This window comes from Lissotriton vulgaris, chromosome 8 (genome assembly GCF_964263255.1).
Source record: "Lissotriton vulgaris chromosome 8, aLisVul1.2, whole genome shotgun sequence".
NCBI classification, from domain to species: domain Eukaryota; kingdom Metazoa; phylum Chordata; class Amphibia; order Caudata; family Salamandridae; genus Lissotriton; species Lissotriton vulgaris.
This window is the reverse complement of record NC_141696.1, coordinates 533,633,793-533,656,712: the sequence shown is the minus strand read 5'-3', so window position 1 is coordinate 533,656,712 and position 22,920 is coordinate 533,633,793. Positions and strand designations below refer to the sequence as shown.

The following is a 22,920-nucleotide window of genomic DNA, read 5'->3' as shown; positions in this document are numbered from 1 at the left end:
CGATGGTCCCAGGGATAGTAGTGCGTGCCGTCCTCAATGGGGTTCCGGAACTCAATGCTGTTGCGGTCCCGCGTTAATCCTTTAACATTGGCGACACGCCTAGTGTAAATATCACTACGTATGATAAGGCATGAATTTAGGTTGTCCTGATGATGATCCCGTAATGCCCTAAGGGGATCGAAACGTCGTCGACACTTGACACTGGATGATTTGATTTGATTACTACTTAAATCACAACAGTGTACCTGTGCAACTATATGTCTGCCAAATTTTGGAATATATGCAGACTGCTTGCTCTTGCCTCATTCATGTTCTTCTGTGTCACAACTGTCTCTGATACAGTAGTAGGACACTGGTTGTGTCCCACTTTTTGATATTGTATTTAACTGATTGGCAAATTCCACTATTGTGTTATTAAACTCTGTCCGGCTGGACAGTTTATATAGACTTCATTTGTTGTTCTATATTTATTCCAGGTTATCAACTAACTGTTGGGGACCAATGTTCCTTGTAACACTGAATTCAAGCTAGCCTGGCTGATGAGGGGTGATACACCAAAACCAGTCCCAGGATGCTTGTTACCGGTCCAGTGAGGACCTGGCCAGGCAGTTCGGGCTGAGGGTTAAGACTGATTTGCATATTGCTGGGTTTAAACTAGAATGGCATGGTGGGCAAAAAAAGATGGATGTAGGCCCAGATCTCTGTACTGGAGGTGAATGTTTGACTTTGTTCAGAGTTCCTTCCATCAATTGTTCTTTTTGCATTTGTCACCCTTTTTTGCATTTGTCACCCTGAGTGGGACGGGTACGCCCAGATGTGGGTTCCATGTTCACCATGCCACTGGATTCAAGCTAGCCTGGCTGAGGAGGGGTGATACACTGAAACCAATCCCAGGATGCTTGTTTTCGGTCCAGGGAGGACCTGGCCTGGCAGTTCGGGATGGACTGTTTCCATGGGGAGCAGGGTCAAGACTGATTTGCATATGGCTGGGTTTAAACTGGAATGGCATGGTGGGCAGAAAAAATAGAAGTAGACCCAGATCTCTGTACTGGGGGTGAATGTTTGACATTGTTCAGCATTCCGTCCATCAATTGTTCTTTTTGCATTCATTCCCCCAAGTGGGGCGGGTATGCCCAGACATGGGTCCTGTTCTTACCATGCCACTGGATAAAAGCTAGCCAGGCGGACGAGGGTTGATACCCCAAATCTGGATGCTTGTTTCCGGTGCAGGGAGGACCTGACATGGCAGTTTGGGCTGGGCTGTTCTTATGGGGAGCAGGATTAAGACTGATTTGCTTATGGCTGGGTTTAAACCGGGATTGCATGGTGGGCAAAAAAAAGACGAGTTTAGGTCCAGATCTCTTACTGGGGGTGAATGTTTGACATTGTTCAGCGTTCCGTCCATAAATTGTTCTTTTTGCATTTGCCACCCCGTGGGACAGGTACGGCCAAATGTGAGTCCAGTGTTCACCATGCCACTGGATTCATGCTATCCTGGCTGATGAGGGGTGATACCCTGAAACCGTTCCCAGGATGCTTGTTTCCAGTCCTGGGCGGAATTGATCTGGCAGTTCAGGCTGGACTGTTTCCATGGGGAGCAGAATCAAAACTGGTTTCCATACGGCTGGATTTAAACTGGAATGGCATGGTGGGCACAAAAAAGATGGGTTTAGGACCAGATGTCTGTACTGGGGGTGAATCTTTGACATTGTTCAGCATTCCATCCATCAATTGTTCTTTTTGTAATTGGCTTTACAGGTAGCATTACATGAGAATGCACTTGTAGTGAACTGGCAGCGTTTATGGTAAAGGCACAGACAGTGTTTGTTCTGGGGTGAACTTGCAGAGTTCAAATGTACCGCCGATGAGCAGAGCTCTCACTGAATTGCTGGTACGTTTTGTTTTCTTGTACTCTACTTGTAGCAATCAGATTTGGACAGCTCGGCACTGGGACCAGACAGCTACGTAGCACTCAGTAGGATAGCTCTTGCCGCTATTGTTTAGCGTATTTTGTGACATTAAAATGGTCCTGAGCCTTATTGTGGGCCCATTCATCTGACATTGTTTATTTACAAAGGGACTCACCGCAACTGCCTAATCGGCTCGAGCAGTGGAGTTGTGTGAGCACGCAGAGGAGTTGGTTTCTATGCAGCAGCGCCTCAGCTGGAACTACTGGTCGTTTCTGGAGTGCGCCCATGAGGTGTTGGTTTGTAGGCAGTGCGGGCCGCAACTGTGCAATATGTGCGCTGATCACGCTGCATATGACCTTTTGTCAGGTCATTACACTGTGCGTGGGCATCATCTTTAAACAGGGTATCTTTCATTAAGCAGTGAGAGAACTATGTTAGCGGGTACAAAGATATTTTTATTAAGTGATCAGTGTGCTGTTGCCCTTACACGTGTGTGATCTTATCTACCAGGTACCCTGACAATTTCATGGAGAAACCAACCAATACTTGAGTGACAAGGTAAAGGAAGTTAGGCGCATTTGATATTGGCACAACTGAATTGTCAGGGCATTCAAGGTAAAATATTTTTATGAGTTGCACAGTGAGGTGCCCTGAGTGTTTGGACAGTGGACAGATATTAAACATAAGTAATGTGGCCTATTTCACATGATTTATGGTGAGGGCAGCACTAGCAACAGAACAATGTTGGACTTCACTCATCAGAGTAGACACTGTCATCCACCCGAAGAGGAGAAACTGATAACGTCCTTCTTAAATTGGTCAAAAGTACTGTTGGCAAGAGATTAAGGGTGGCAGGTTGCTCACCATGCTAGAGGATTGCATGCTCGGGTGAGGAGTCGCTCACCGGGGGAAGGACGAGTTACCTGCGTTATGACCTGCCAAATAATAATTTATTTTAATGCTGAGTTATTTTGAGATGCTGTAATTATTTTGAGATGTTTATGGCTAATTTGGATTTGTTGCATAGCTATGTTGCTTATGTTTTAATGCCATGCTGAATTCTCTCCCTGTCCTATAGGGTATACAGAAGGGGGAGTCTGAGTACAGCGATATGTTGATCCTAAAGTGTGACCATGTTGTGACGTGTTGGTCCTGGAGTTTGACCATGTTGTGAGGTGTAGGTCAAGGAATGTGACGGTGTTGGTTGAGTGACATGTTTGTGATATGTAAATTTAACCACTGTTCCTAAGGGGTTAAGGGTGTAGGTGTAATGTGTTAAGCCCAAGGTTGTTCACCCTTCCTAAGGGGTTAAGGGTGTAGGGGCAGTGTGTAAGCCCAAGGTTCCACCCTTCCTAAGAATGTAAGGGTAGTGTGTAAGGCCAAGCCTGTCCACCCTTCTTAAGGGGTTATGGGTGTAGGGTCATGTGTTTAGCCCAAGGTTGTTCATTTCCTCTGTCCTGTTTACTATGCAGGAGGAGAGTGTGTCGAGTGATTTCTGATGTAGGGGCAATGTGTTAAGCCTGGTGGGTAGTTACCATCCTTCCTTTTGGTGTAGGATGATTGGGCAGCTTTTTTAGCCCAAAGTTAATGGGGTACATTGTTACACCCCTCTGAGTTAGAGGGTAGGTGAAACTCTGATCCTGTTTCGGTGTATGGTGATCAGGGTATGTGGTTAAACCCCAATTCTGTAGAATGTGGAAGACCCTGGTCTAGTTTCAGTGTTGTGTTATCGAGTGTAACAGGCTGGTCCTGTTGGAGTGTATTTGTTGTGAGGAAAATGGGTAGTTGTGTGCAGTTTTTGGCTTATCTGTACTCTTGCACTGTGAATTTGTTGGACATATTGATTGCCTGTGTATTTTTCCATCTTACATCCCATTGGAGCATTGAAGTTATTGCAGAGAGTGTTGTTGACCTTTCTGTTTGTTGCGGTGGGGTGGTATTGTAGTTTGTTGGACGTTTTTATGGGAGGGTGTTTTGCCGTCCTTCGACCTTCTGAATTTCCTGTTGTTTCATGGGGAGGAGTTGTGTTGTGGCATCTTTAGTCCTTTTGATTTTATGCTTGTTGAGAAGGAATACTTATGGGACTTGTTAAATGATTTATTTATATTTTCTATTGTTTCCGTAACAGGGGAAGTTGTGTTGTGATGTGCCTTGGTTTCTATGCATCCTCCCCAGAGTTGCAGGTCCTTGCTGCTCGGCCAGTATGGGAAGTCATTATAATGTTGAGAGTGTTTGTGGTTGGATGAGTGTCAGTTGAAGGAATGGGCTGAGCAGCAAGGGTGATGCTTCTGGTGGGGCATTATCTGTAACTTGGAACAAGCTTAATGACCCTTCAGCTTTAATCCATACAACTTAGTTATGCAACTTCCTTAATTCATTACAACCCAGTCCCTAGTTGTGGCCCAGCTGGCCTTGACGACAAAACTGCCAAACCTGTATATTGGTTCGTTATTCGTATGGTGCCTTCAGAGGTGATCCCCTTTTGTATGAGATCCTATTGGGAGGTTGGTGTCTTGGGTTTGTGGAATAGTTGCCACATTTGCGGAATAAGAAAAGATCTGAATGCTGCCTGCCCATTGGTGGAATGTAAAGTGTCACCCAGTCTTGTTCAAAGTGTTGCTCACTCAGACTTTATGTGATGTCCACCACAACACTCATGACCTCCCGTTGACATCCAAGGAAATTTTAGAGGCTATTTCCGATCTACAGTCTGGGAAATACCTGGCCCTACTTGAACTTTTTTAGAGACTGGCCCCTAAGCTGAACCTGCACCTTGAGCGCAGATTTAAGAAACCATACATGAGGGCTCTCCGTCAGAAGACTTCAGGGCTGCCACTATCTCATTCCTGCTGAAACCTGGACAACCCTCATACCAATAGAAACCCTAATTCTTGCTAAGGTTCTAGAAAATTGCTCGATATAGATTAGACATGCTTTCTTGGTGAAAGGCTTTTAGTAGGTTAACAATATTGATGACTGTTTGCCCCTGAAGGACAGACTGATGGACAGCTTGGAAAACTTTGGGGAAAATGTGGGCTTAAAAGTAAACTAGGAAAACACGTCTTTATCCCCATTCAGGGAGAAGAGACAACGAATTCACTAACTATGTTACACAGCGACAGTTTCAATACCTGGGTGTACACATTTCCCTTGGCACTGTATTTCGTTGAAAACATAAAATGATAAATGTTAGAGGGACTAGGTAGGGGTAGAATGTGATATCCATCAATACCATAGGAAATGTAGCTTTGTTCAAAATGATTGAGGCTCTTCTGCGTCCTGCATAATTATCATTATGGGATGCCCTCATAGTTCTTCAAAGTTGTCCATTATAGTTCTCTCAGATTTTTATAGGTTGGTAAAATGTGCTGGATTGCATTCGATAAATGTACTTAATCATTTTACAACCAATGTAACTGCTGTGAACGACTGGCTGTTAAGATATACAAGCAATCCCACATTAAGCTAGACTTGTTCAATGGCACTAACCTGTTTTGATTTCTTTATGGTTCTAGGCTGCTGGTGCAAAGAGTTGTGCTGGCCAAGCAAGTTAACACAAGGAAAGCACTGTGACAGGGAATGCGGGGAGTCCACCTGGCAAGCTTGGCTGGCTTCCTGTTGTAGTATCAGTGTAATGCTGGACTTGCTACTTTTTTTATTAGTCACACTCGGAAATGTAGCTTCTTTCCCTTTTTCAGGGTAAATTTAGACTAGGACTTTTTTCAGATACTCCGAGGTTGTAAGAGTAGTTTACACCTGTAGATTTACTTTCAAGTGTAATTTACCTTTGTGGATTGCCCCATAAATATATTCGTAACTTGATATATGATTTCCATATCAATCAAACTATTTATTTAGAAACGTTCTTCCAACTTCTCAGTACACTATCTGAAAGAGGGTCACATGCGTTGAATCTCAAATAGTAGCTACCACTACATTCTAGACACCAAGTCAGTGTGTAACACTCAAGTTTTTCATTACTTATGCATGACAAGTTAAGCTACACCTTTGCAGGGCCGGTCCTAGCCATGGGCGATATGGGCAGCTGCCCAGGGCCTCGCGCTCAGGGGGCCCCCGCTGGCGGCCCAGCAGTTGCGGGAATAAATAAACGATGGGGGTAATTTGGAAAAGCGCTGCGCAGTGAGCACAGCACTCGCGCCAGCAGTAACTAACTAAGGCAGAGAAGGAGGGAACAACAATGTCTGGGCACCCACGCAAACCTGACCATGAAGCCTGCACGCACCCCCCACCACCTAGCTTGGTGGTGATGGTGGTGCGTGCGTGCCCTGGTGATGACGTGATGCAGGTGACAGTGCAGGTGACAGTGGGTCCCAGGGCCGTCAATCTGGTAGCGCGCGAAAGCGCTACCAATGACGGCCCTGGACATGATTTTATGGCCAGCCCCGATCAGTGTGACGCACTCAGCATGCGCACACGCCATACGTGACCTGGCAGTCAGTCACTACTCAGATCGGGTGGCGGGCCGCGTGGGCACGGCTGCAGGCAGGAGTCGGACGTCGTCGCGGGGCCCCGGCCTAGTCCTCGTTGTTGAGTCTACGTTAAGGTAAGAGACCTGCTTTAGTTCAATCGTATTATATATTATTATACTTAAGTTAAAATGTCAAAAGATCGATGCTGAGAACAATGTGTAAATCTCCGGCATGCATCGAGCAGCTCTGACGGGCTGTGGATTTATGGGGCACTGGGCCTTTCCTCCTTTGTGTAAGCATATGTAGAATTGGGAGGCAGGGAGAGGAAGGAACAGCTCTGTATAGTAAAAGCTTAGTTTTTAGTTTACCTCAGAGTGTGCTGAAACCAATCATTCTTCCTCCTGCTATCACCCTCACCCACCTAGGTGGAGCGACCGAAGGCAAGATGAGAGCACCACTCCGGTCGTCTTTCGCACAAAATACCAAATCACTTCTCCCATAGTCATATTACCTTTTAAGACTCCTTCAAACAAGCGTTCCACAGTGGTGTAGCATGCTAGTCAGTCAGTAATGTTCTTCGGTGCCTTCTCCGGGACCGGGATCTACTAGATAAATGCCATTAAAATATGGTTGATTGAACACACAACACACCTTCTGGGGTTCTAGATAAATATTGAAAGGTGTGTATATCCTTCTATTCAGTTAGTATTGCCCTACACCACTCTGCAGAGTATTTAATCTTTTCTGAGCAATATCAGCTAGTTATTTTGGACAGATTGGCCAGGTTTGCTGATTCAGGCTGCAGTGGGCCATCCTTTGAGATCACTGTGATGCATTTGCCCCCAAGAGTTACCTTGTTTTATTACTTGATTATGTGGCAGCTCTCACCCTCATGTCAGTTTGACAAACTGCTCACATCCTCATGCTTCAGGCCCACTGCATGTGAGGTAGCTCCTGCGCCAGCTCCCTCTCCTGTCTCACACTGTTCAATACACATGCCAGCCTTTTTCCTCAGATCACGGCTTGTGATCTGTCGGAAACCTTTCCTTATGAAGTGTGATGTTCATCATGCTCAGAACTAAGCCAAGGATCAGAGCTTCCCTGAGTTCATGTAGTCTTAGATATGGATGAAACCTTCTACATGCTACTGGTCAGTGCTGTGCTGCATGCAGAGCCATGATAGAAACAGAGTTACTCCTGGACCTCTGTGTCCATGGGTCCTGGAGGAGTCGCAAGAAATGGTGGGCCTGCAGCTGTTGATTGTACTTTTGTTTTTTATCTAACGATATCAATCATTTTTTGTTTGATGGGGAGGAAGTGGCTGATAGTTTCATAATTCACACGCACATTTATATATTCCCCTAGGATGCATGATGCATCTTCTGCAAGTAAGTGAATGCTTGTTACTAGTGTTTTATGTAGAGTGCAAATAGCCCTTTCCCTACCATACTCGGTGCATCTGAGCACCATGTGTTTTTAAATATTGTCTTTTATTTCATTTTTACATGATGAGTGCTATGCAGGTGTCTCAAGGCCACTAATGTCATAAATACACCTCTTTGCTTGTACCTTTAGGTGCGTGAGGAAAAAGATGACAGTGTGTGCCACGTGATTTGCCGTACATTCTCACCAATTAATTTGCTGTGATTGTGAAAATATTTCCATGGCAAATCACTACAGAAACCCAATAACATAGTAATCTAGTGAGCCTAGGAGCTTTAGTTTGGGAGTTATGGTGTGAGGTGTGTTTTTCTACAGTACATTTGGCTGTGAAATGTATACTGCTGTTTTCTTGATCCTCTGGTTCCCTTGGAATTTGGGCGCATGTCCAACTAATCATTCAAGGAGACGGCAAATGTTACACTCATGGTTATTTGGTCACCTGTTTTCCATTCCCTCTACTTTTTGTCCATGTTACTGATATCCACATTAGTTTGCTTCACTGATTCCAAATAACTAAGATCAAAAGTCCTGCGAAGTCACTTTCTGTGATGTCACTTGGAGGGGCCTCACATCTTCCCTTTCGCCGGGGGCCTCAGAAGGCCTAGGATCAGCACTGCACCTTTGACAAACGGTACATAGAAAGCTGGATTGTACAATAATATTGTTGTGTTAATCATTAACTAGGAAAACATTGGAAATAAAAAGAAATGCTCATTCAACAAGGAAAGGGTATTGTTTCACTGTGAGATATTGGTGCAGCTGTTGCATTGTTTTCAACACATGTGCAGGAAACAATAATATGTAGACATTGAGTCTCCTAGAGAGTTACAAGTGGGATAGATGTGCGTGGAGCTACTCACTTCCTTCTCCACAATGGAAGAGCACTTCAGTATAAGCAATGCATTGCATATTACTCTAAAATAGGTTTTCCCTACCCAAAAAGCTATTTGCTTACCTGTAGTACGTTTTGAAGGTTAAAGACTCTAAACTCAAATGTGACCCTCCCACCTCCCCAGTGATGAAGGAAAGATAATGCAAACATGTTTGCCTATCATTTTTTTCTAATATGCACATTTTAAAATAAAACATTACAAGGGTAAAATGAATCCAAAGATTCGTTGTGGCCGCCCCCGCCGCTGTGCAGCGCCATCGCACGGCCGCGGAGCGGAGCGGACCACAACTCCCAGCGTGCCTAGCGGTCTCTCAACGCCCACTTCCGGGTCGAGCGCCAGGAGGCGCAACAAAAGGCAGCAGCACCCGGTGAGGTGCGGGGACCATTCTTTACACGTACCGGCTCCAGGAGGGGTCGTCACATTGCTCCAGCCAAGCGCCACTGGGTTCCTGACGTTGTGGCCGCCCCCGTCGCTGTGCAGCGCCATCGCACGGCCGCGGAGCGGAGCGGACCACAACTCCCAGCGTGCCTAGCGGTCTCTCAACGCCCACTTCCGGGTCGAGCGCCAGGAGGCGCAACAAAAGGCAGCAGCACCCGGTGAGGTGCGGGGACCATTCTTTACACGTACCGGCTCCAGGAGGGGTCGTCACATTGCTCCAGCCAAGCGCCACTGGGTTCCTGACGTTGTGGCCGCCCCCGCCGCTGTGCAGCGCCATCGCACGGCCGCGGAGCGGAGCGGACCACAACTCCCAGCGTGCCTAGCGGTCTCTCAACGCCCACTTCCGGGTCGAGCGCCAGGAGGCGCAACAAAAGGCAGCAGCACCCGGTGAGGTGCGGGGACCATTCTTTACACGTACCGGCTCCAGGAGGGGTCGTCACATTGCTCCAGCCAAGCGCCACTGGGTTCCTGACGTTGTGGCCGCCCCCGCCGCTGTGCAGCGCCATCGCACGGCCGCGGAGCGGAGCGGACCACAACTCCCAGCGTGCCTAGCGGTCTCTCAACGCCCACTTCCGGGTCGAGCGCCAGGAGGCGCAACAAAAGGCAGCAGCACCCGGTGAGGTGCGGGGACCATTCTTTACACGTACCGGCTCCAGGAGGGGTCGTCACATTGCTCCAGCCAAGCGCCACTGGGTTCCTGACGTTGTGGCCGCCCCCGCCGCTGTGCAGCGCCATCGCACGGCCGCGGAGCGGAGCGGACCACAACTCCCAGCGTGCCTAGCGGTCTCTCAACGCCCACTTCCGGGTCGAGCGCCAGGAGGCGCAACAAAAGGCAACAGCCCCCTCCGCCTCGCGGACGCGCGCGGACGGCGTCGGGCGGAGCCCGGGCAGAGGGCGGGCCGTCTGTGGCCGTCAGGGGACTACAGGGGACGGGACGGGCCACCTCCATTCGTTCCGCTCACCAAAATGGGTAAGCGAAAACTACAGACTTCTGCTAATGGGGGTTCAGTCAAAGCTAAAGTTCCACGCAAAGCTATTGCCTCAGAAAGTATCATGAACTACCTAACATCACAAGTGGGAAAACTGACCAAAGAAATTGCTGCTAAAGAACGCGAGTTGGGGCTAGAACAGATAATTCTGGACAGTCAACTGTCCCCCACTGTAACTAGTCTCCCTGTTCCTCTGGACCCAGTAATAGTCATCGGAAATTTGCCTAACGCTGAAACACAAGGCCAAATAAACATCAACTTACATGAGGGCCAAGACAACGACAATCAAGATACTCTACAACAAGAAGATAGTAGCACACATGTACAAACCCCTCATGCACCAAAACACACTAAACGTGTCATCCAAAGAACAAACAAACAAGGATTATATTTACGGAAAAAGGCCCGACATCCGTTAACTGACATCGAATCCTCTCTGAAAGAAATGGTGGAGGGAATACTTGTGGATAAAGTTGAGGGGATACTAGTGCAGATTTCAAATGATATAATTGAAACTCTAAGGGATTGTGTAGCAGATATAATGGGGAAATGCGATAGGATTAACACTTTTCTGTCCTCTGGTCCTAGCAGGCCTTGCACATGCACCCTAAATACTGCACCACAGTTATCCTGCAACCCAAACACACAAATAAAATCTGTGACTGAAGAAATAGGAGAGTCAAACCCCTCAAGGCCATCTCCCCCCCCCCAAGTACCTGCGGGTAATACAAACCCCCAACCGGTCACCAGCAGAACCAGTGTACAACAGCCTAGTAATCCCCGTACCGCTGTAGCTACATCTAGAGCCCCTGCAATAGACACCTCTAACTTCCCAGGGCCTAAAACCCAACGCATAACACCACCCGTACACCTTCCCCCGGAAGCAACACCTTTTGTTGCTATCTTAGTGAACGTACCAGTACTGAAAAGTGGAGAATGTGAGACGGATATAGCTCAATTAAATAATATTAAGACGTGGTGTGATGCAAACTGTACTGGCCCCAATAATATATCAGAGTACATCCAAACAGGCAGAAGGGTTAAATGGGTGGGGTACACGCCCAAAAAATTTGCAGGGGACTGCATGATTGTAAATTTTAATAGACCACATGAGGCCCAACGGCTATTTTGGGATGCCACGGAAGTGACGGAAGATGGGATCAGAGCACTACTGTTAGGATACTTTTACCCTCCTCCCACAATGCATAAGCCTCAACCGGGAAGGGATCTACATCTAGCACAAGCTAGACATACCCCGTCCCTGAGTACATGGGCTACACAGAAAACAAGCATGATGCCAAGAAATAGGGATAAACAGGGAGGTGAACAAAGAAATGATCTCATGTTAACAAATAGGTTTGCTGCCCTCTCCAACTTAGAGGAAAATGATTGACTAACCTCCCCGGGCTGTATCACAAACCTATTACAACCCCCCTCCCAAATTGCTATCGACAAGGGCAATGCATCAACTACACCACTAGATGCCCCCCCCTCATCCCCACATACCTGGTCAAACACTGTGGGAAAAGACCGTATAGTGAAATTGATGAGTTGGAATATCGCAGGTCTACGCTCCAAGAGGAGCGATATGAGATGGTTGGATCAATTAAAGAAATGTGATGTGGTGGCCATGCAAGAGACGTGGGATATGGACTGTGATTTCTGGCTAGATGGATATACCTCCTACTTTGTAACTGCCCAGACATCAAGTTCAGGCCGAAATAAAGGGGGCCTGTTGTTTTTGATATCCGTAAATGTAAAAGGCACTATAAAGGTATTGGATTCCCCATCCCACAACTATTTAGCTCTTGAGGTTACAATGCCAAATAGACACAAATGCGTTTACATTAATTTTTATAATAGCATACAAGGTATAGCATTAAATGCAAACATTAATTCATTGATGGAGTTTTTAAAAAGATATAGGGAGAGTCAGACCACTTTTGTATATTTTTTCCTGATGGGAGATTTTAATACTCATTTATGCCAACAGAACTGTCATGTTATCGATGAAATTAACACCGACATGCCACAATTACCACATTTTGAGCACTCAGAAAAGGGGTTGGCCCTAGAAGAACTTCTTTTAGAAAATGATCTACATGAACCAGAGTTCTGTGACAGAAAGGAACGGGTCCCTACTTATAGTGCTAGGGATAGTAATACAATAATTGATTACATCTTCATTTCACCGGGCATGTTACAAAATGTTATGTTTTATAACGCTGTACAGACGACCTTCAGTGACCATAACCCGGTCATACTAGAAGTAGATGATAGTAATTTGTTTTTATTTTCAAATGTAAATAATTCTGATTTGATCATAGTAGGAACTACTGACTTGATTGTTAAGGATCAGGGGAGACGAGTCAAATGGAGTGATATCATCCCTGAGGACTTTCTCCACTCTTTAAATCTTAAAATGGGTAAAGAAATCAATATCTGTATAGATCCTACCAGGTATGAGGGGAATATAATCCAGTCCTTTGAAAAAATTTGTTGTCAAGTATCGGACGATCTTAAAAGTAGCACACAAAAGAAGGAGAAAAGGGTTATGGGATGGTTTGATAAAGAATGTTCCAAATCCCATAGGGAATTACATAAAGCGCTAAATAAGTCCCCACGTGATAAGCAGGAAGTGGCCAGTAAAAGGCGAGAGTATAAGGCTAATATCCAAAGACGTAAAAATGAAATTAAAAAAAAGGCATGGGAAAACCTATATGATAAAGCCATCCTGAAGGACAGTGCCAAATTCTGGAAAATTGTAAATACCCCCTTATTTACTGGGATTGAAAATGCACCGTTAGAGGTGAACATTGCGGAACGAGATTGGCTGGAGCACTTCCAAAACATCTATGGTAGCAACATTACTACAGACCCCTTAGATCCAATACTGCTACAAACAGAAGAGGTTCTGGCCAGTTTCACCATTAAAGAGGTGCAGAAGGCAATAGAGGACACGGCAGGAAAGAAGGCTCCTGGCCCTGACGGCGTACCCGCCGATATGTTTAAATCAAATTCGGGCATGTGGGCTGTGGTTCTCACTAATGTCTTCAATGTCATTAGCCTAGAAGGTATAAAAGCACCAGCTACTTGGTCGCAGTCTGTTATAATTCCCATTTTTAAGAAGGGTCAAAGGGGAGACCCCAGATGCTACAGACCCATTTCTTTGTTAGATTCTTCCTTTAAAATTTTGGGTAAAGTTATTTTGGAAAGAATTTCAGCCTGGGCGACAAACAATAACATCCTGTGTGAAGCCCAGTATGGCTTTCGTGCCGGGAGAGGCACAGAGGATCAGTGCCTTAATTTACTCCTTACCCTGGGCAAATACACTGTAGCGTCAAAGGGTATGATGTATCTGGCTTTTATGGATTTGTCCACAGCCTTTGACCTAGTAAACAGGTCAAAGCTGTGGACAATACTCCTGGAACTGGGTTTAGACCAAGCTTTGGTGAATTTTATGGCACAACTGCATAGCGATCTGAGAGCAACGGTACGTATGTCACAAGAGGGAAATTGCACCGCCTTTTTTAAATCAGGAAGGGGGGTGCGACAAGGGTGCATTTTAGCACCAATGCTCTTCTCACTTTACATTAATTCCCTGGGGAAGACCCTGGAAATGGCTTCTATTGATGTACCACGTATGGGTGACTCCTTAATGCCGGTCTTACTTTATGCCGACGATACGGTATTGCTGGCTAGAACCCCAAATGGTTTACAACGCCTTTTAAATTCCTTTGGGGCTTTTATGCAAGGTCTGGATCTAGCAGTTAATATTGAGAAATCCCACGTTATGGCTGTTGGCAGTCGCAAAAATGGTATGAAAACCCTTACCTGTAATGGTTCAGTGTTATCCAAAGTAAAAGTTTTTACCTACCTAGGTGTGGTGTTCGATGAGAATGGGACATGGGCTCCACAAATCAAAAGTAAGGCTGCGGCAGTAAAAAGATCGGCTGCCGCCATCCTAGGCTTTGCTAAAAGGTTGGGTGGTAAGCCACCTGAGGCTATATTAGCAATATATAAAGCTAAAACACTGTCATTAGCAAGGTATGGTGCCATGATATGGGGTTATAAAAATCTGGACCCCATACAAAGAGAAGAAAACATTTTTTTGCGATCACTACTAGGACTCCCGAAATCCACCCCAGCCTTTCCCGTACATACGGAATTGGGGTTAGGGTACATTGAGGACTCTTTGACTCTGGCCCCTTTGCTGTCATGGATTAGGATTTGGCTTAATCCAGCTTTAATTTTAAACCATATGATCATTAGGGACTGCATGGGGAGAGAAAACGTGGCTAAGATCGGGTGGCTACAATACATTAAAATTACAACAGAATATTTAGGCCGTTCGGAGTTATACACATACCCAGAGAGCATTGTGAGAGAGGATATTGACTGGGTAAAGAAAAGCTATATAGAGAAAAAGGTTTCAGAGCGAGAGGCTATCGAAATTGTAAAACCAACTGTTAGGGCCCACTATTTGACGATTGCTTCGCTATCTATGCAATCCTATTTAATGATTGTAAGTAAACCTCTTCATAGGTGGGTCCTTACTAAATTTCGTTTTAATCAAGCACATTTCCTTCTAGGTGAATTTGAAAAATGGTGCAAGCCTCATGAAAACGCTCCCTGCAAATGCGATTACTTCTCAGATCAGGACATTTTGCATTTCTTGTTCTTCTGTCCCTTTTATAAAAATGGGAGAGAAAGATATATTAAACCTATCCTGAAAGGTTTCGTGCAGGTTAAACCAGCCCTATTGTACTTACAACTTATGGAAACTTCAGTAGTAATGTACGGGGTGGCAAATTTTTTGACTTTGTCAATCCGGTCAAAGCAAGCAAGACTAAAATCAAATAATTAATGTATCCAAAACTGCTTGTATTGATTAAATGGCCTTAGGTTATGTAACCCTTAGCCGCTGCCAAAATTTAACCCATGAACAGTACGTTTTGCACTTTACCCCAGGCGGCTAGCATCAACTGTATCTAAAATTATAAATATTTTTTCTGGTTTTGTATTGTATTTGTAACCTGATTACTGTTAATGGACTATAAGAATGTGACCATTGTAAATTTGTTTTGCAAAGATGATTTTTACATGAATTTTAATGTGTATAGTAACTTTTTAACTTTTTTACTTGTTTTAAAAACTTGTCTGTATGATTGAATATGGTTCTGTAGCATACTTTTATGATTTTAAAACAATCGAATAAAGTGTTTCTGACTTGACTTGACTTGAATCCAAAGATGGTGGATGTGAGCATACATTTGCTGTCATAGCAAGTCATATTATGTCATGGGTCAATGACCAAAATAAAACGATTATTTAAAATAATATTTCCAGACCCAAAGACTAGATAGCAGAATTAGACACAGCATGATAAATGCTTGTAACCTTCTCCTTCAACTCACAGTATCTTGAGGAATGCACCCATGTTTTTTAATCATACCTTAGCACGTCTTCAACACTGTGTCACTCATGTCTTGCAGCCTAGTGACCCTGTATTGTCAGCGTTAATCTGTTTGTTCTCTCATTGCCTTATTCGTTTTCAATTTCATTGGGATTGTGCTAAGTGTGTTGCAGATGAAGCATGAGAGCAAGAGCTTTTTACTTGGCTTGCTGCGTTAACTGGTGTGTATGGCAACTTATGAGGCAGGCAGGTGCATGGAGAAAGACTTCAGGGGAGTAAAGAAGGCGTCTGGGAAGAAGGTGAGCAGACTATTGTATCCATCAGTGTGTGAAAGAACGCAAGTTAGTACTGTGGAGGGAAAGCTTTGAGTTGGGAGAAAGAGTTTTATGCTTTGTAAAAGCATTAGCTGGTACCAACTTTCATAGGTTGAATAAAAAACAGAAATCAATGAAAATGGCCGGGTACTTGTCATTTTCTGTGAGAGGGCGGCATCTATGTTTGCCACATTCTATGCTGTTACCTTGCTTCCCTCTGTGAAGTCACCTTGGACCTGATTGACAAAGGTAAACGTACACTGTTATGTAAGTTTACTAATGTTGTGGTATTCACAAACTATGATTTAAAATTTACTAATAGCAAATTTACAATTGTGGCGATTTGCCAGTTAGGGCAGAAAACTCTGCACATAAAAAAATAGGACAGACCTATCTTTTTTATTTTCTGAGTCTCCGCAATAAGTGTAGTCTCCGCAGTCGTAAAAATGACTATTAGTACAATTAAACCAAACAAAATTGTAGGTTTACACAAAAGTCTAAGTTCACCTTTGTGAATCAGGCCCACCTTGTTGCAGCATAGTCAGGTTACAATTCACAAATTATTCAGTAGATAATTGTGCATGTTGTTCTGTCACTCACCAAAATAAAAGCTGAAAATAACAAGAATATTGCTGCCAAACATTTTTTGAGGGATTTCTTTGTTTTTCATTGCAAACATATTGGAATTGGGATTTCAGGTTTAAAGTAGTGGAACTTATCTTCCATTGATTCCTGTTGACTTCGACTACTTTAAGGAACATGGGGGGAAACATCTGTGTGGAGAGCTCTGTAAATATCCATCAGTGTGATATGTTTTGCAACTCTTCCTAACATGGAAGCAATGGTCAAAGGTCTGTACACCTATATGATCAAGCCAAAGATTTTCATTTTCATACATTCACTTATGAAAATATGTACATGGAAAAAATCTTAGGTTTCAACTCCACAAGCAGCTGTAAATGCATATTATGCAGAGCATCCTCCATTTTAAAACAGAAAAAAATCCCACCTAAGCATGAGATGCTTGATAAATAGGAAAGATATACAAATGAAAAAGTCATCTTAAACACTGTTTTACATTGTTTTGTTTTATCATTTATTTGTATTTTCAGATGGATAGGAGGCTAAGCACTGATGATCAGGTGATATAATCAGAGGCATTTGCTGATTTAATTATTTTTTGCATGCAAATACTTTTTGGTTTTTCCTCTCACTAATATTTTTGTTTGCGGTGCCTCTCCGGTTGATACTAACATGAAGCTCATGCTTAGTTAACAATGTTTCCAACTAGGCATACTAACATTTGCTGAGAGATTGCAGTTGATCTAATGGGACGTGGACTAATCAAAGTTGTTTTCTTCAAAATAACGTGAAGGTACTCATCTACTGCGCATGCCTTTAAAATAATGTGTGTACGTTAAGGACAGTGTAGCCTTGTATTCCAAAGGATATCTACACAAGTTACAATCATTCCGATCTATTTGTAGATAAATGTGTTTGTAGCATGTGTGGCTGTAGATCTCATGCTTTCCATAATCCTGCCAACTAGTGTTAAATCCGGAATATTGCAACTAGTTGTGAGGTCTAGCCTAGGCAGCGCGTGCATGACTCTTCGTGACATGCTGTATCTAGAATATGTCCATCAACTGTTGTTTTTGCATTTGTCACCCAGAGTGGGATGGGTATGCTCAGACGTGAGACTCATGCTCTCCACACCACTGGAGTCAAGCTATCCTGGCTGAAGACGGCTGATAGCCAGAAACCGGTCCTAGGATGCTTGATTACGGTCAGGAAAGACATGGCTTGGCAGTTCGGGCTGGACTGTTCCCATGAGGCACAGGGCCAAGGCTGATTTGCATATGGCCATGTCTGAACTGGGGTGGTGTGGAGTGCAAAGAAACGATGGATTTAGGCCCAGATCTCGGTACTGAGGTGAATGTATGACATTGTTCTGCATTCTGTCCATCAACGGTTGTTTTTACATTTGTCACCCCGAGTGGGATGGGTATGCTCAGACGTGAGTCCCATGCTCCCCACACCACTGGACTCAAGCTATCCTGGCTGAAGACGGCTGATAGCCAGAAACCGGTCCTAGGATGCTTGATTCAGGTCCAGGAAAGACATGGCTTGGCAGTTCGGGCTGGACTGTTCCCATGAGGCACAGGGTCAAGGCTGATTTGCATATGGCCATGTCTGAACTGGGGTGGCGTGGAGTGCAAAGAAACGATGGATTTAGGCCCAGATCTCTGTACTGGGGTGAATGTATGACATTGTTCTGCATTCTGTCCATTAACTGTTGTTTTTGCATGTATCTAGAATATGGGCATCAAGAACCGCATATCTTTTTCATTGGATCCTCTTACTGTCCTTTGTATATTCCGGCTTTTGATTGGTGAATACACTTGGTAGTCCCTCCTTTTGGACTTTTGTAACCTCCGATGTGGACTGCCCCTGTTACTTGTGCTCTTACTCAACATTTTATTTACGATACCTTGTGGGCACTCTTATTTTTGTTGATATTTTGCTTTTGAGCTAACAGACGCAGCATTTGAATTTCTTTGTTTCCTGCTCCTCAGGCGCGTTCCAAGGGTGCTTGCCTTTTCCGTGCGCTACCCCCTCCCACATTGACTTTCAAGCTAACAAACGCACACAGCATTGGTATTTCTTTGTTCTCTGCTCATCAGATGCATTTCAAGGGCGCCTGTTTGGTGTACTTCTCCCGACTGCTTGTTTTAAATTGGGACAAGCACTTCATATTAGTGCTCATGTTTGGTTTTCATGTTTAGTGTGCTTTATTATGAAGCTACGTATCGGTGACGCCCACTTCATGACTTCCACACTTTATCACACAGCATAGCTGTTGTTTGGAGAGGCTGCGCTCCTTTCTTTTTTCTGCACAGCGCCTCTTCCTTCTCTGAACTGAAGGTCTGTTCTATCACCACTGCGAAACCCCCTGCAGGCAGCACGCAAACAGAGCAGGCTGCCTAAAATGTCTCCAGCCTGCTGCTGGTGTTTTAATTTTACTTGGTGTTTTCCCTTTAGACGGTGTGGAGTATCTTTTTGTGTGCCGTCTCACGTGAAACACTCGGGGCAAAACCGCAGATGACTGCGCACACCCCAACCCCCACTCAATGGTACTCCATGTATTAGCCTACATCAAGCATACTGCACAGTGTTACAGTTAACCATGAACATATGCAAAAGATCCACTAAAATCAATCGGGAAAACAAGGAATAATGTCGAAATGCTAACCGGCAGCTTCTAGACGTCTCCCGGATCATAATGATCGTCACGGCCGTTCTCAGCAGGATGTTTTAGCATACTGCACTGCCGTATGCAGGCGGAATGCACTTCTAAGCACCACAAGATTCCTTTAGCAACGCATTATAAATAGTTGGTGAGTGCTCCACTGAATATGTAGATACATCGTCGCCAAAATGTCTTAATGCACATTTTTTCCAGGCCGCTGTGCATTGTGCCTCTGACTGCAGCCGTTCCAATATATATTTTTTGTATCAGCAATGCATTGGCATTTTGAATGTGTCTACATATTTTTCCACTACTTGCTATTAATGTTTGCTAACCCTACTTTCAGATCGGCATGTTTATCACATTCTCTTTTTAATAATGTGATCTTTTTCAATATTTTTCGGTATATTATTGCACTAGCATGGTTTTGTGAAGGAGTCAGTGTGACCGCATGGATTTGTTGTTTAGCTTTATCGGCATATATTTCCGTTCTCCATTTTGTTCTATATGAGTTTCTTAAGATAGCATGTAATTATCAAAGCGTTTTAAAGTAAATTATGTTACTCCTGTAAGCTGCATCTAGATGACAAGATTGTGTTTGTGTTTGGTCTGATCTGCATGTTTTAGCTTTGGAGTTGCATCTGAATTTTAAATAATGTTTGCTAACTCTACTTTCGGATCAGCATGTTTATCCCAGTCACTTTTTTATAATGTAAACCTTTTTCATTTTATTGTTGCACTAGCAAAGATTTATAAAGTAGTCTGTGTGATCGTATGTGTATGTTTTTAAACTTTCTTAGTATCGGCTTTTTTTCCAATTGCCATTTTGGTTTAGGTGAGTTTCTTTCGATGGCATGTTGTATTCAAGGAGTTACAATGTAAAGTATTCATCTGCATCTATTTATAGGTTGCAGTTGTTTCCTATTTCAAAGCTAATAACAATTTTGCATATATATATAACCGATTTGAAGTCCAGTGCAGTGTTATTGTCTTCAGACACACATTTATGATGAAAATAATAAAATATGCTGATTATGTACACTATTTTCCTCTCTTAACACAAAGTTATTTCTAAAACTCTGCAATGCGCCGTTTGAATAAAAAATTTCCTGCAGTGTTAAAAAATCACCCACTATTTATTCTAAAGGGCTTTTCTATGTACTCTGCCTCTGTAACAATATACATTCAATAGCAAGTGCTGTAAAGGTATCAGCATTTTTTGGGCATTGGTTTTGCATTGGCATTTTCAATGTTTCCTCTTTTTTACGTTACTTGCATCTGCATTGTTTTGAGTTTTTCCACGTTTTACCCATACTGGCATTGTGCTTGTAAGATCTATTTTTTGGCAATGGTTTTTATTTTTGTGTTTCTGGTCGGCATTAGGTTCACATTGGGGTTGTGTCCGCATTTTTTATGTTTCCCCCATTGCTGCTGGAGCACATCACTCATGAGGCCATCTTCTTTGGTGGCTATTTACTTACATCGAGCACTTCCTGGTGGTGCCTGCCAGTGCTTCGCCCACTTTCCATGCATATGCTGTTTACAATGCCAATACCTCTAACTTTCACAAATGTGAGATGCATTGCATCGCAAATGCTTGTCTTTGAACGTATTTTGGTTTAGTGGTGACTCATGATACCTTCAATGTAACCCACAATGCACCATGACATAGACTCTATCTCAGATTGGGTATTTTCCACAATTGGGCTTGGATGAGTCTATACTAGCTTTGTTACAGCTGCAAATCAGGAAAAAAAAGTTTTATTCCAGCATACTGGATAACGTCAGTTAAAATGGCATTGAGGAGCATCAGATAACTGCAGCCATCTCAGGATCAGGTTTTCAATAGGCCTAGCGCCTGCTTTTATGAGAATGAGAATGACACTTTTTTGGTTTAGCATATGGCGAATACTCCATTTACATTTTGCTCCTCTTGCAACAACAAATTCCCATGGTCAGACCAACATCGGGACTGCAACCCAGGGACCACACCAAGAACGCCTATTCGACATGTCACTGCTTCAACTTCAAAGCGACAGTTCAGCATTGTCACAATAGAAGGTGGGTGCATTATGCAGAAGTACAGCTGCTGATGACTACTTCTAAGCATAGATTATTCATCTTGACCACATTCCCCATGCATCAGACTGGATCCATAAACTTTAAAGCAGTACTCCTGTGTGCAAGTAGAATTTGTTAGGTTGCTTCGCACTGACATCATTCCGCTCTACAAGTGAAGAGCGGTACAAAAGGGGGTGGTGATGGACGGAGCATCTGAATCAATCAAACACTCACACCCAGTCAAAAGATCTGGGTTTAATCCATCACCGTTCTTTAGCCCACTCTGCCACCCCAGTTCAGACATGGCTATATGCAAATCAGTCTGACCCTGTGCCTTATGGGAACAGTCCAGCCCGAACTGCCAAGCCATGTCTTCCCTGGACCGGAAACAAGCTTCCGAGGACCGGTTGCTGGCATTCCAGCCGTCTTCAGCCCGGCTTGCTTGAATCCAGTGGCAAAGTGAGCAAGGGACTCACGCCTGAGCATACCCTGCCACACTTATGGTGGCCAAAAGCGGTACAAAAGGGGGGTGGTGATGGACGGAGCATCTGAATCAATCAAACACTCACACCCAGTCAAAAGTTCTGGGTTTAATCCATCACCGTTCCTTAGCCCACTCTGCCACCCCAGTTCAGACATGGCTATATGCAAATCTGTCTGACCCTGTGCCTCATGGGAACAGTCCAGCCTGAACTGCCAAGCCATGTCTTCCCTGGACCGGAAACAAGCTTCCGAAGACCGGTTTCTGGCATTCCAGCCGTCTTCCGCCCGGCTTGCTTGAATGCAGTGGGAAAGTGAGCAAGGGACTCACGTCTGAGCATACCCTGCCACACTTATGGCGGCCAAAAGCGGTACAAAAGGAGGTTGTGATGGACGGAGCATCTGAATCAATCAAACACTCACACCCAGTCAAAAGATCTGGGTTTAATCCATCACCGTTCTTTAGCACACTCTGCAACCCCAGTGCAGACATGGCTATATGCAAATCAGTCTGACCCTGTACCTCATGGGAACAGTCCAGCCCGAACTGCCAAGCCATGTCTTCCCTGGACCGGAAACAAGCTTCCGAGGACCGGTTTCTGGCATTCCAGCCGTCTTCAGCCCGGCTTGCTTGAATCCAGTGGCAAAGTGAGCAAGGGACTCACGTCTGAGCATACCCTGCCACACTTATGGCGGCCAAAAGCGGTACAAAAGGGGGTGGTGATGGACGGAGCATCTGAATCAATCAAACACTCACACCCAGTCAAAAGATCTGGGTTTAATCCATCACCGTTCTTTAGCCCACTCTGCCATCCCAGTTCAGACATGGCTAAATGCAAATCAGTCTGACCCTGTGCCTCATGGGAACAGTCCAGCCCGAACTGCCAAGCCATGTCTTCCCTGGACCGGAAACAAGCTTCCAAAGACCGGTTTCTGGCATTCCAGCCGCCTTCAGCCCGGCTTGCTTGAATCCAGTGGCAAAGTGAGCAAGGGACTCACGTCTGAGCATACCCTGCCACACTTATGGCGGCCAAAAGCGGTACAAAAGGGGGTGGTGATGGACGGAGCATCTGAATAAATCAAACACTCACACCCAGTCAAAAGATCTGGGTTTAATCCATCACCGTTCTTTAGCCCACTCTGCCACCCCAATTCAGACATGGCTATATGCATATGCAATATATAGCTATCTATATATGCAATACCATCACCACCCCCTTTTGTACCGCTACAAGTGAAGAGCAGCATTGTATATAACTGTTGCGGGGATTCTGCTCATACACAGAATTGTGCACA

At 44.4% G+C, this 22,920-nt stretch overlaps 1 protein-coding gene across 3 annotated transcripts in view; it reads left to right on the top strand.

Moving 5' to 3' along the window:
• Positions 1-22,920, top strand: part of PHKA2 (phosphorylase kinase regulatory subunit alpha 2) — an 852,423-nt gene that overhangs the window by 749,696 nt on the left and 79,807 nt on the right. For 2 of the 3 annotated variants that reach the window (XM_086934343.1, XM_086934345.1), the window contains one exon: positions 16,946-16,975. The exons of the other annotated variant lie outside the window; for it this stretch is intronic. In XM_086934343.1, coding sequence (XP_086790469.1) covers positions 16,946-16,975 — 30 coding nt within the window. The remainder of the gene's footprint in view (positions 1-16,945; positions 16,976-22,920) is intronic. 3 annotated transcript variants of the gene reach the window in all.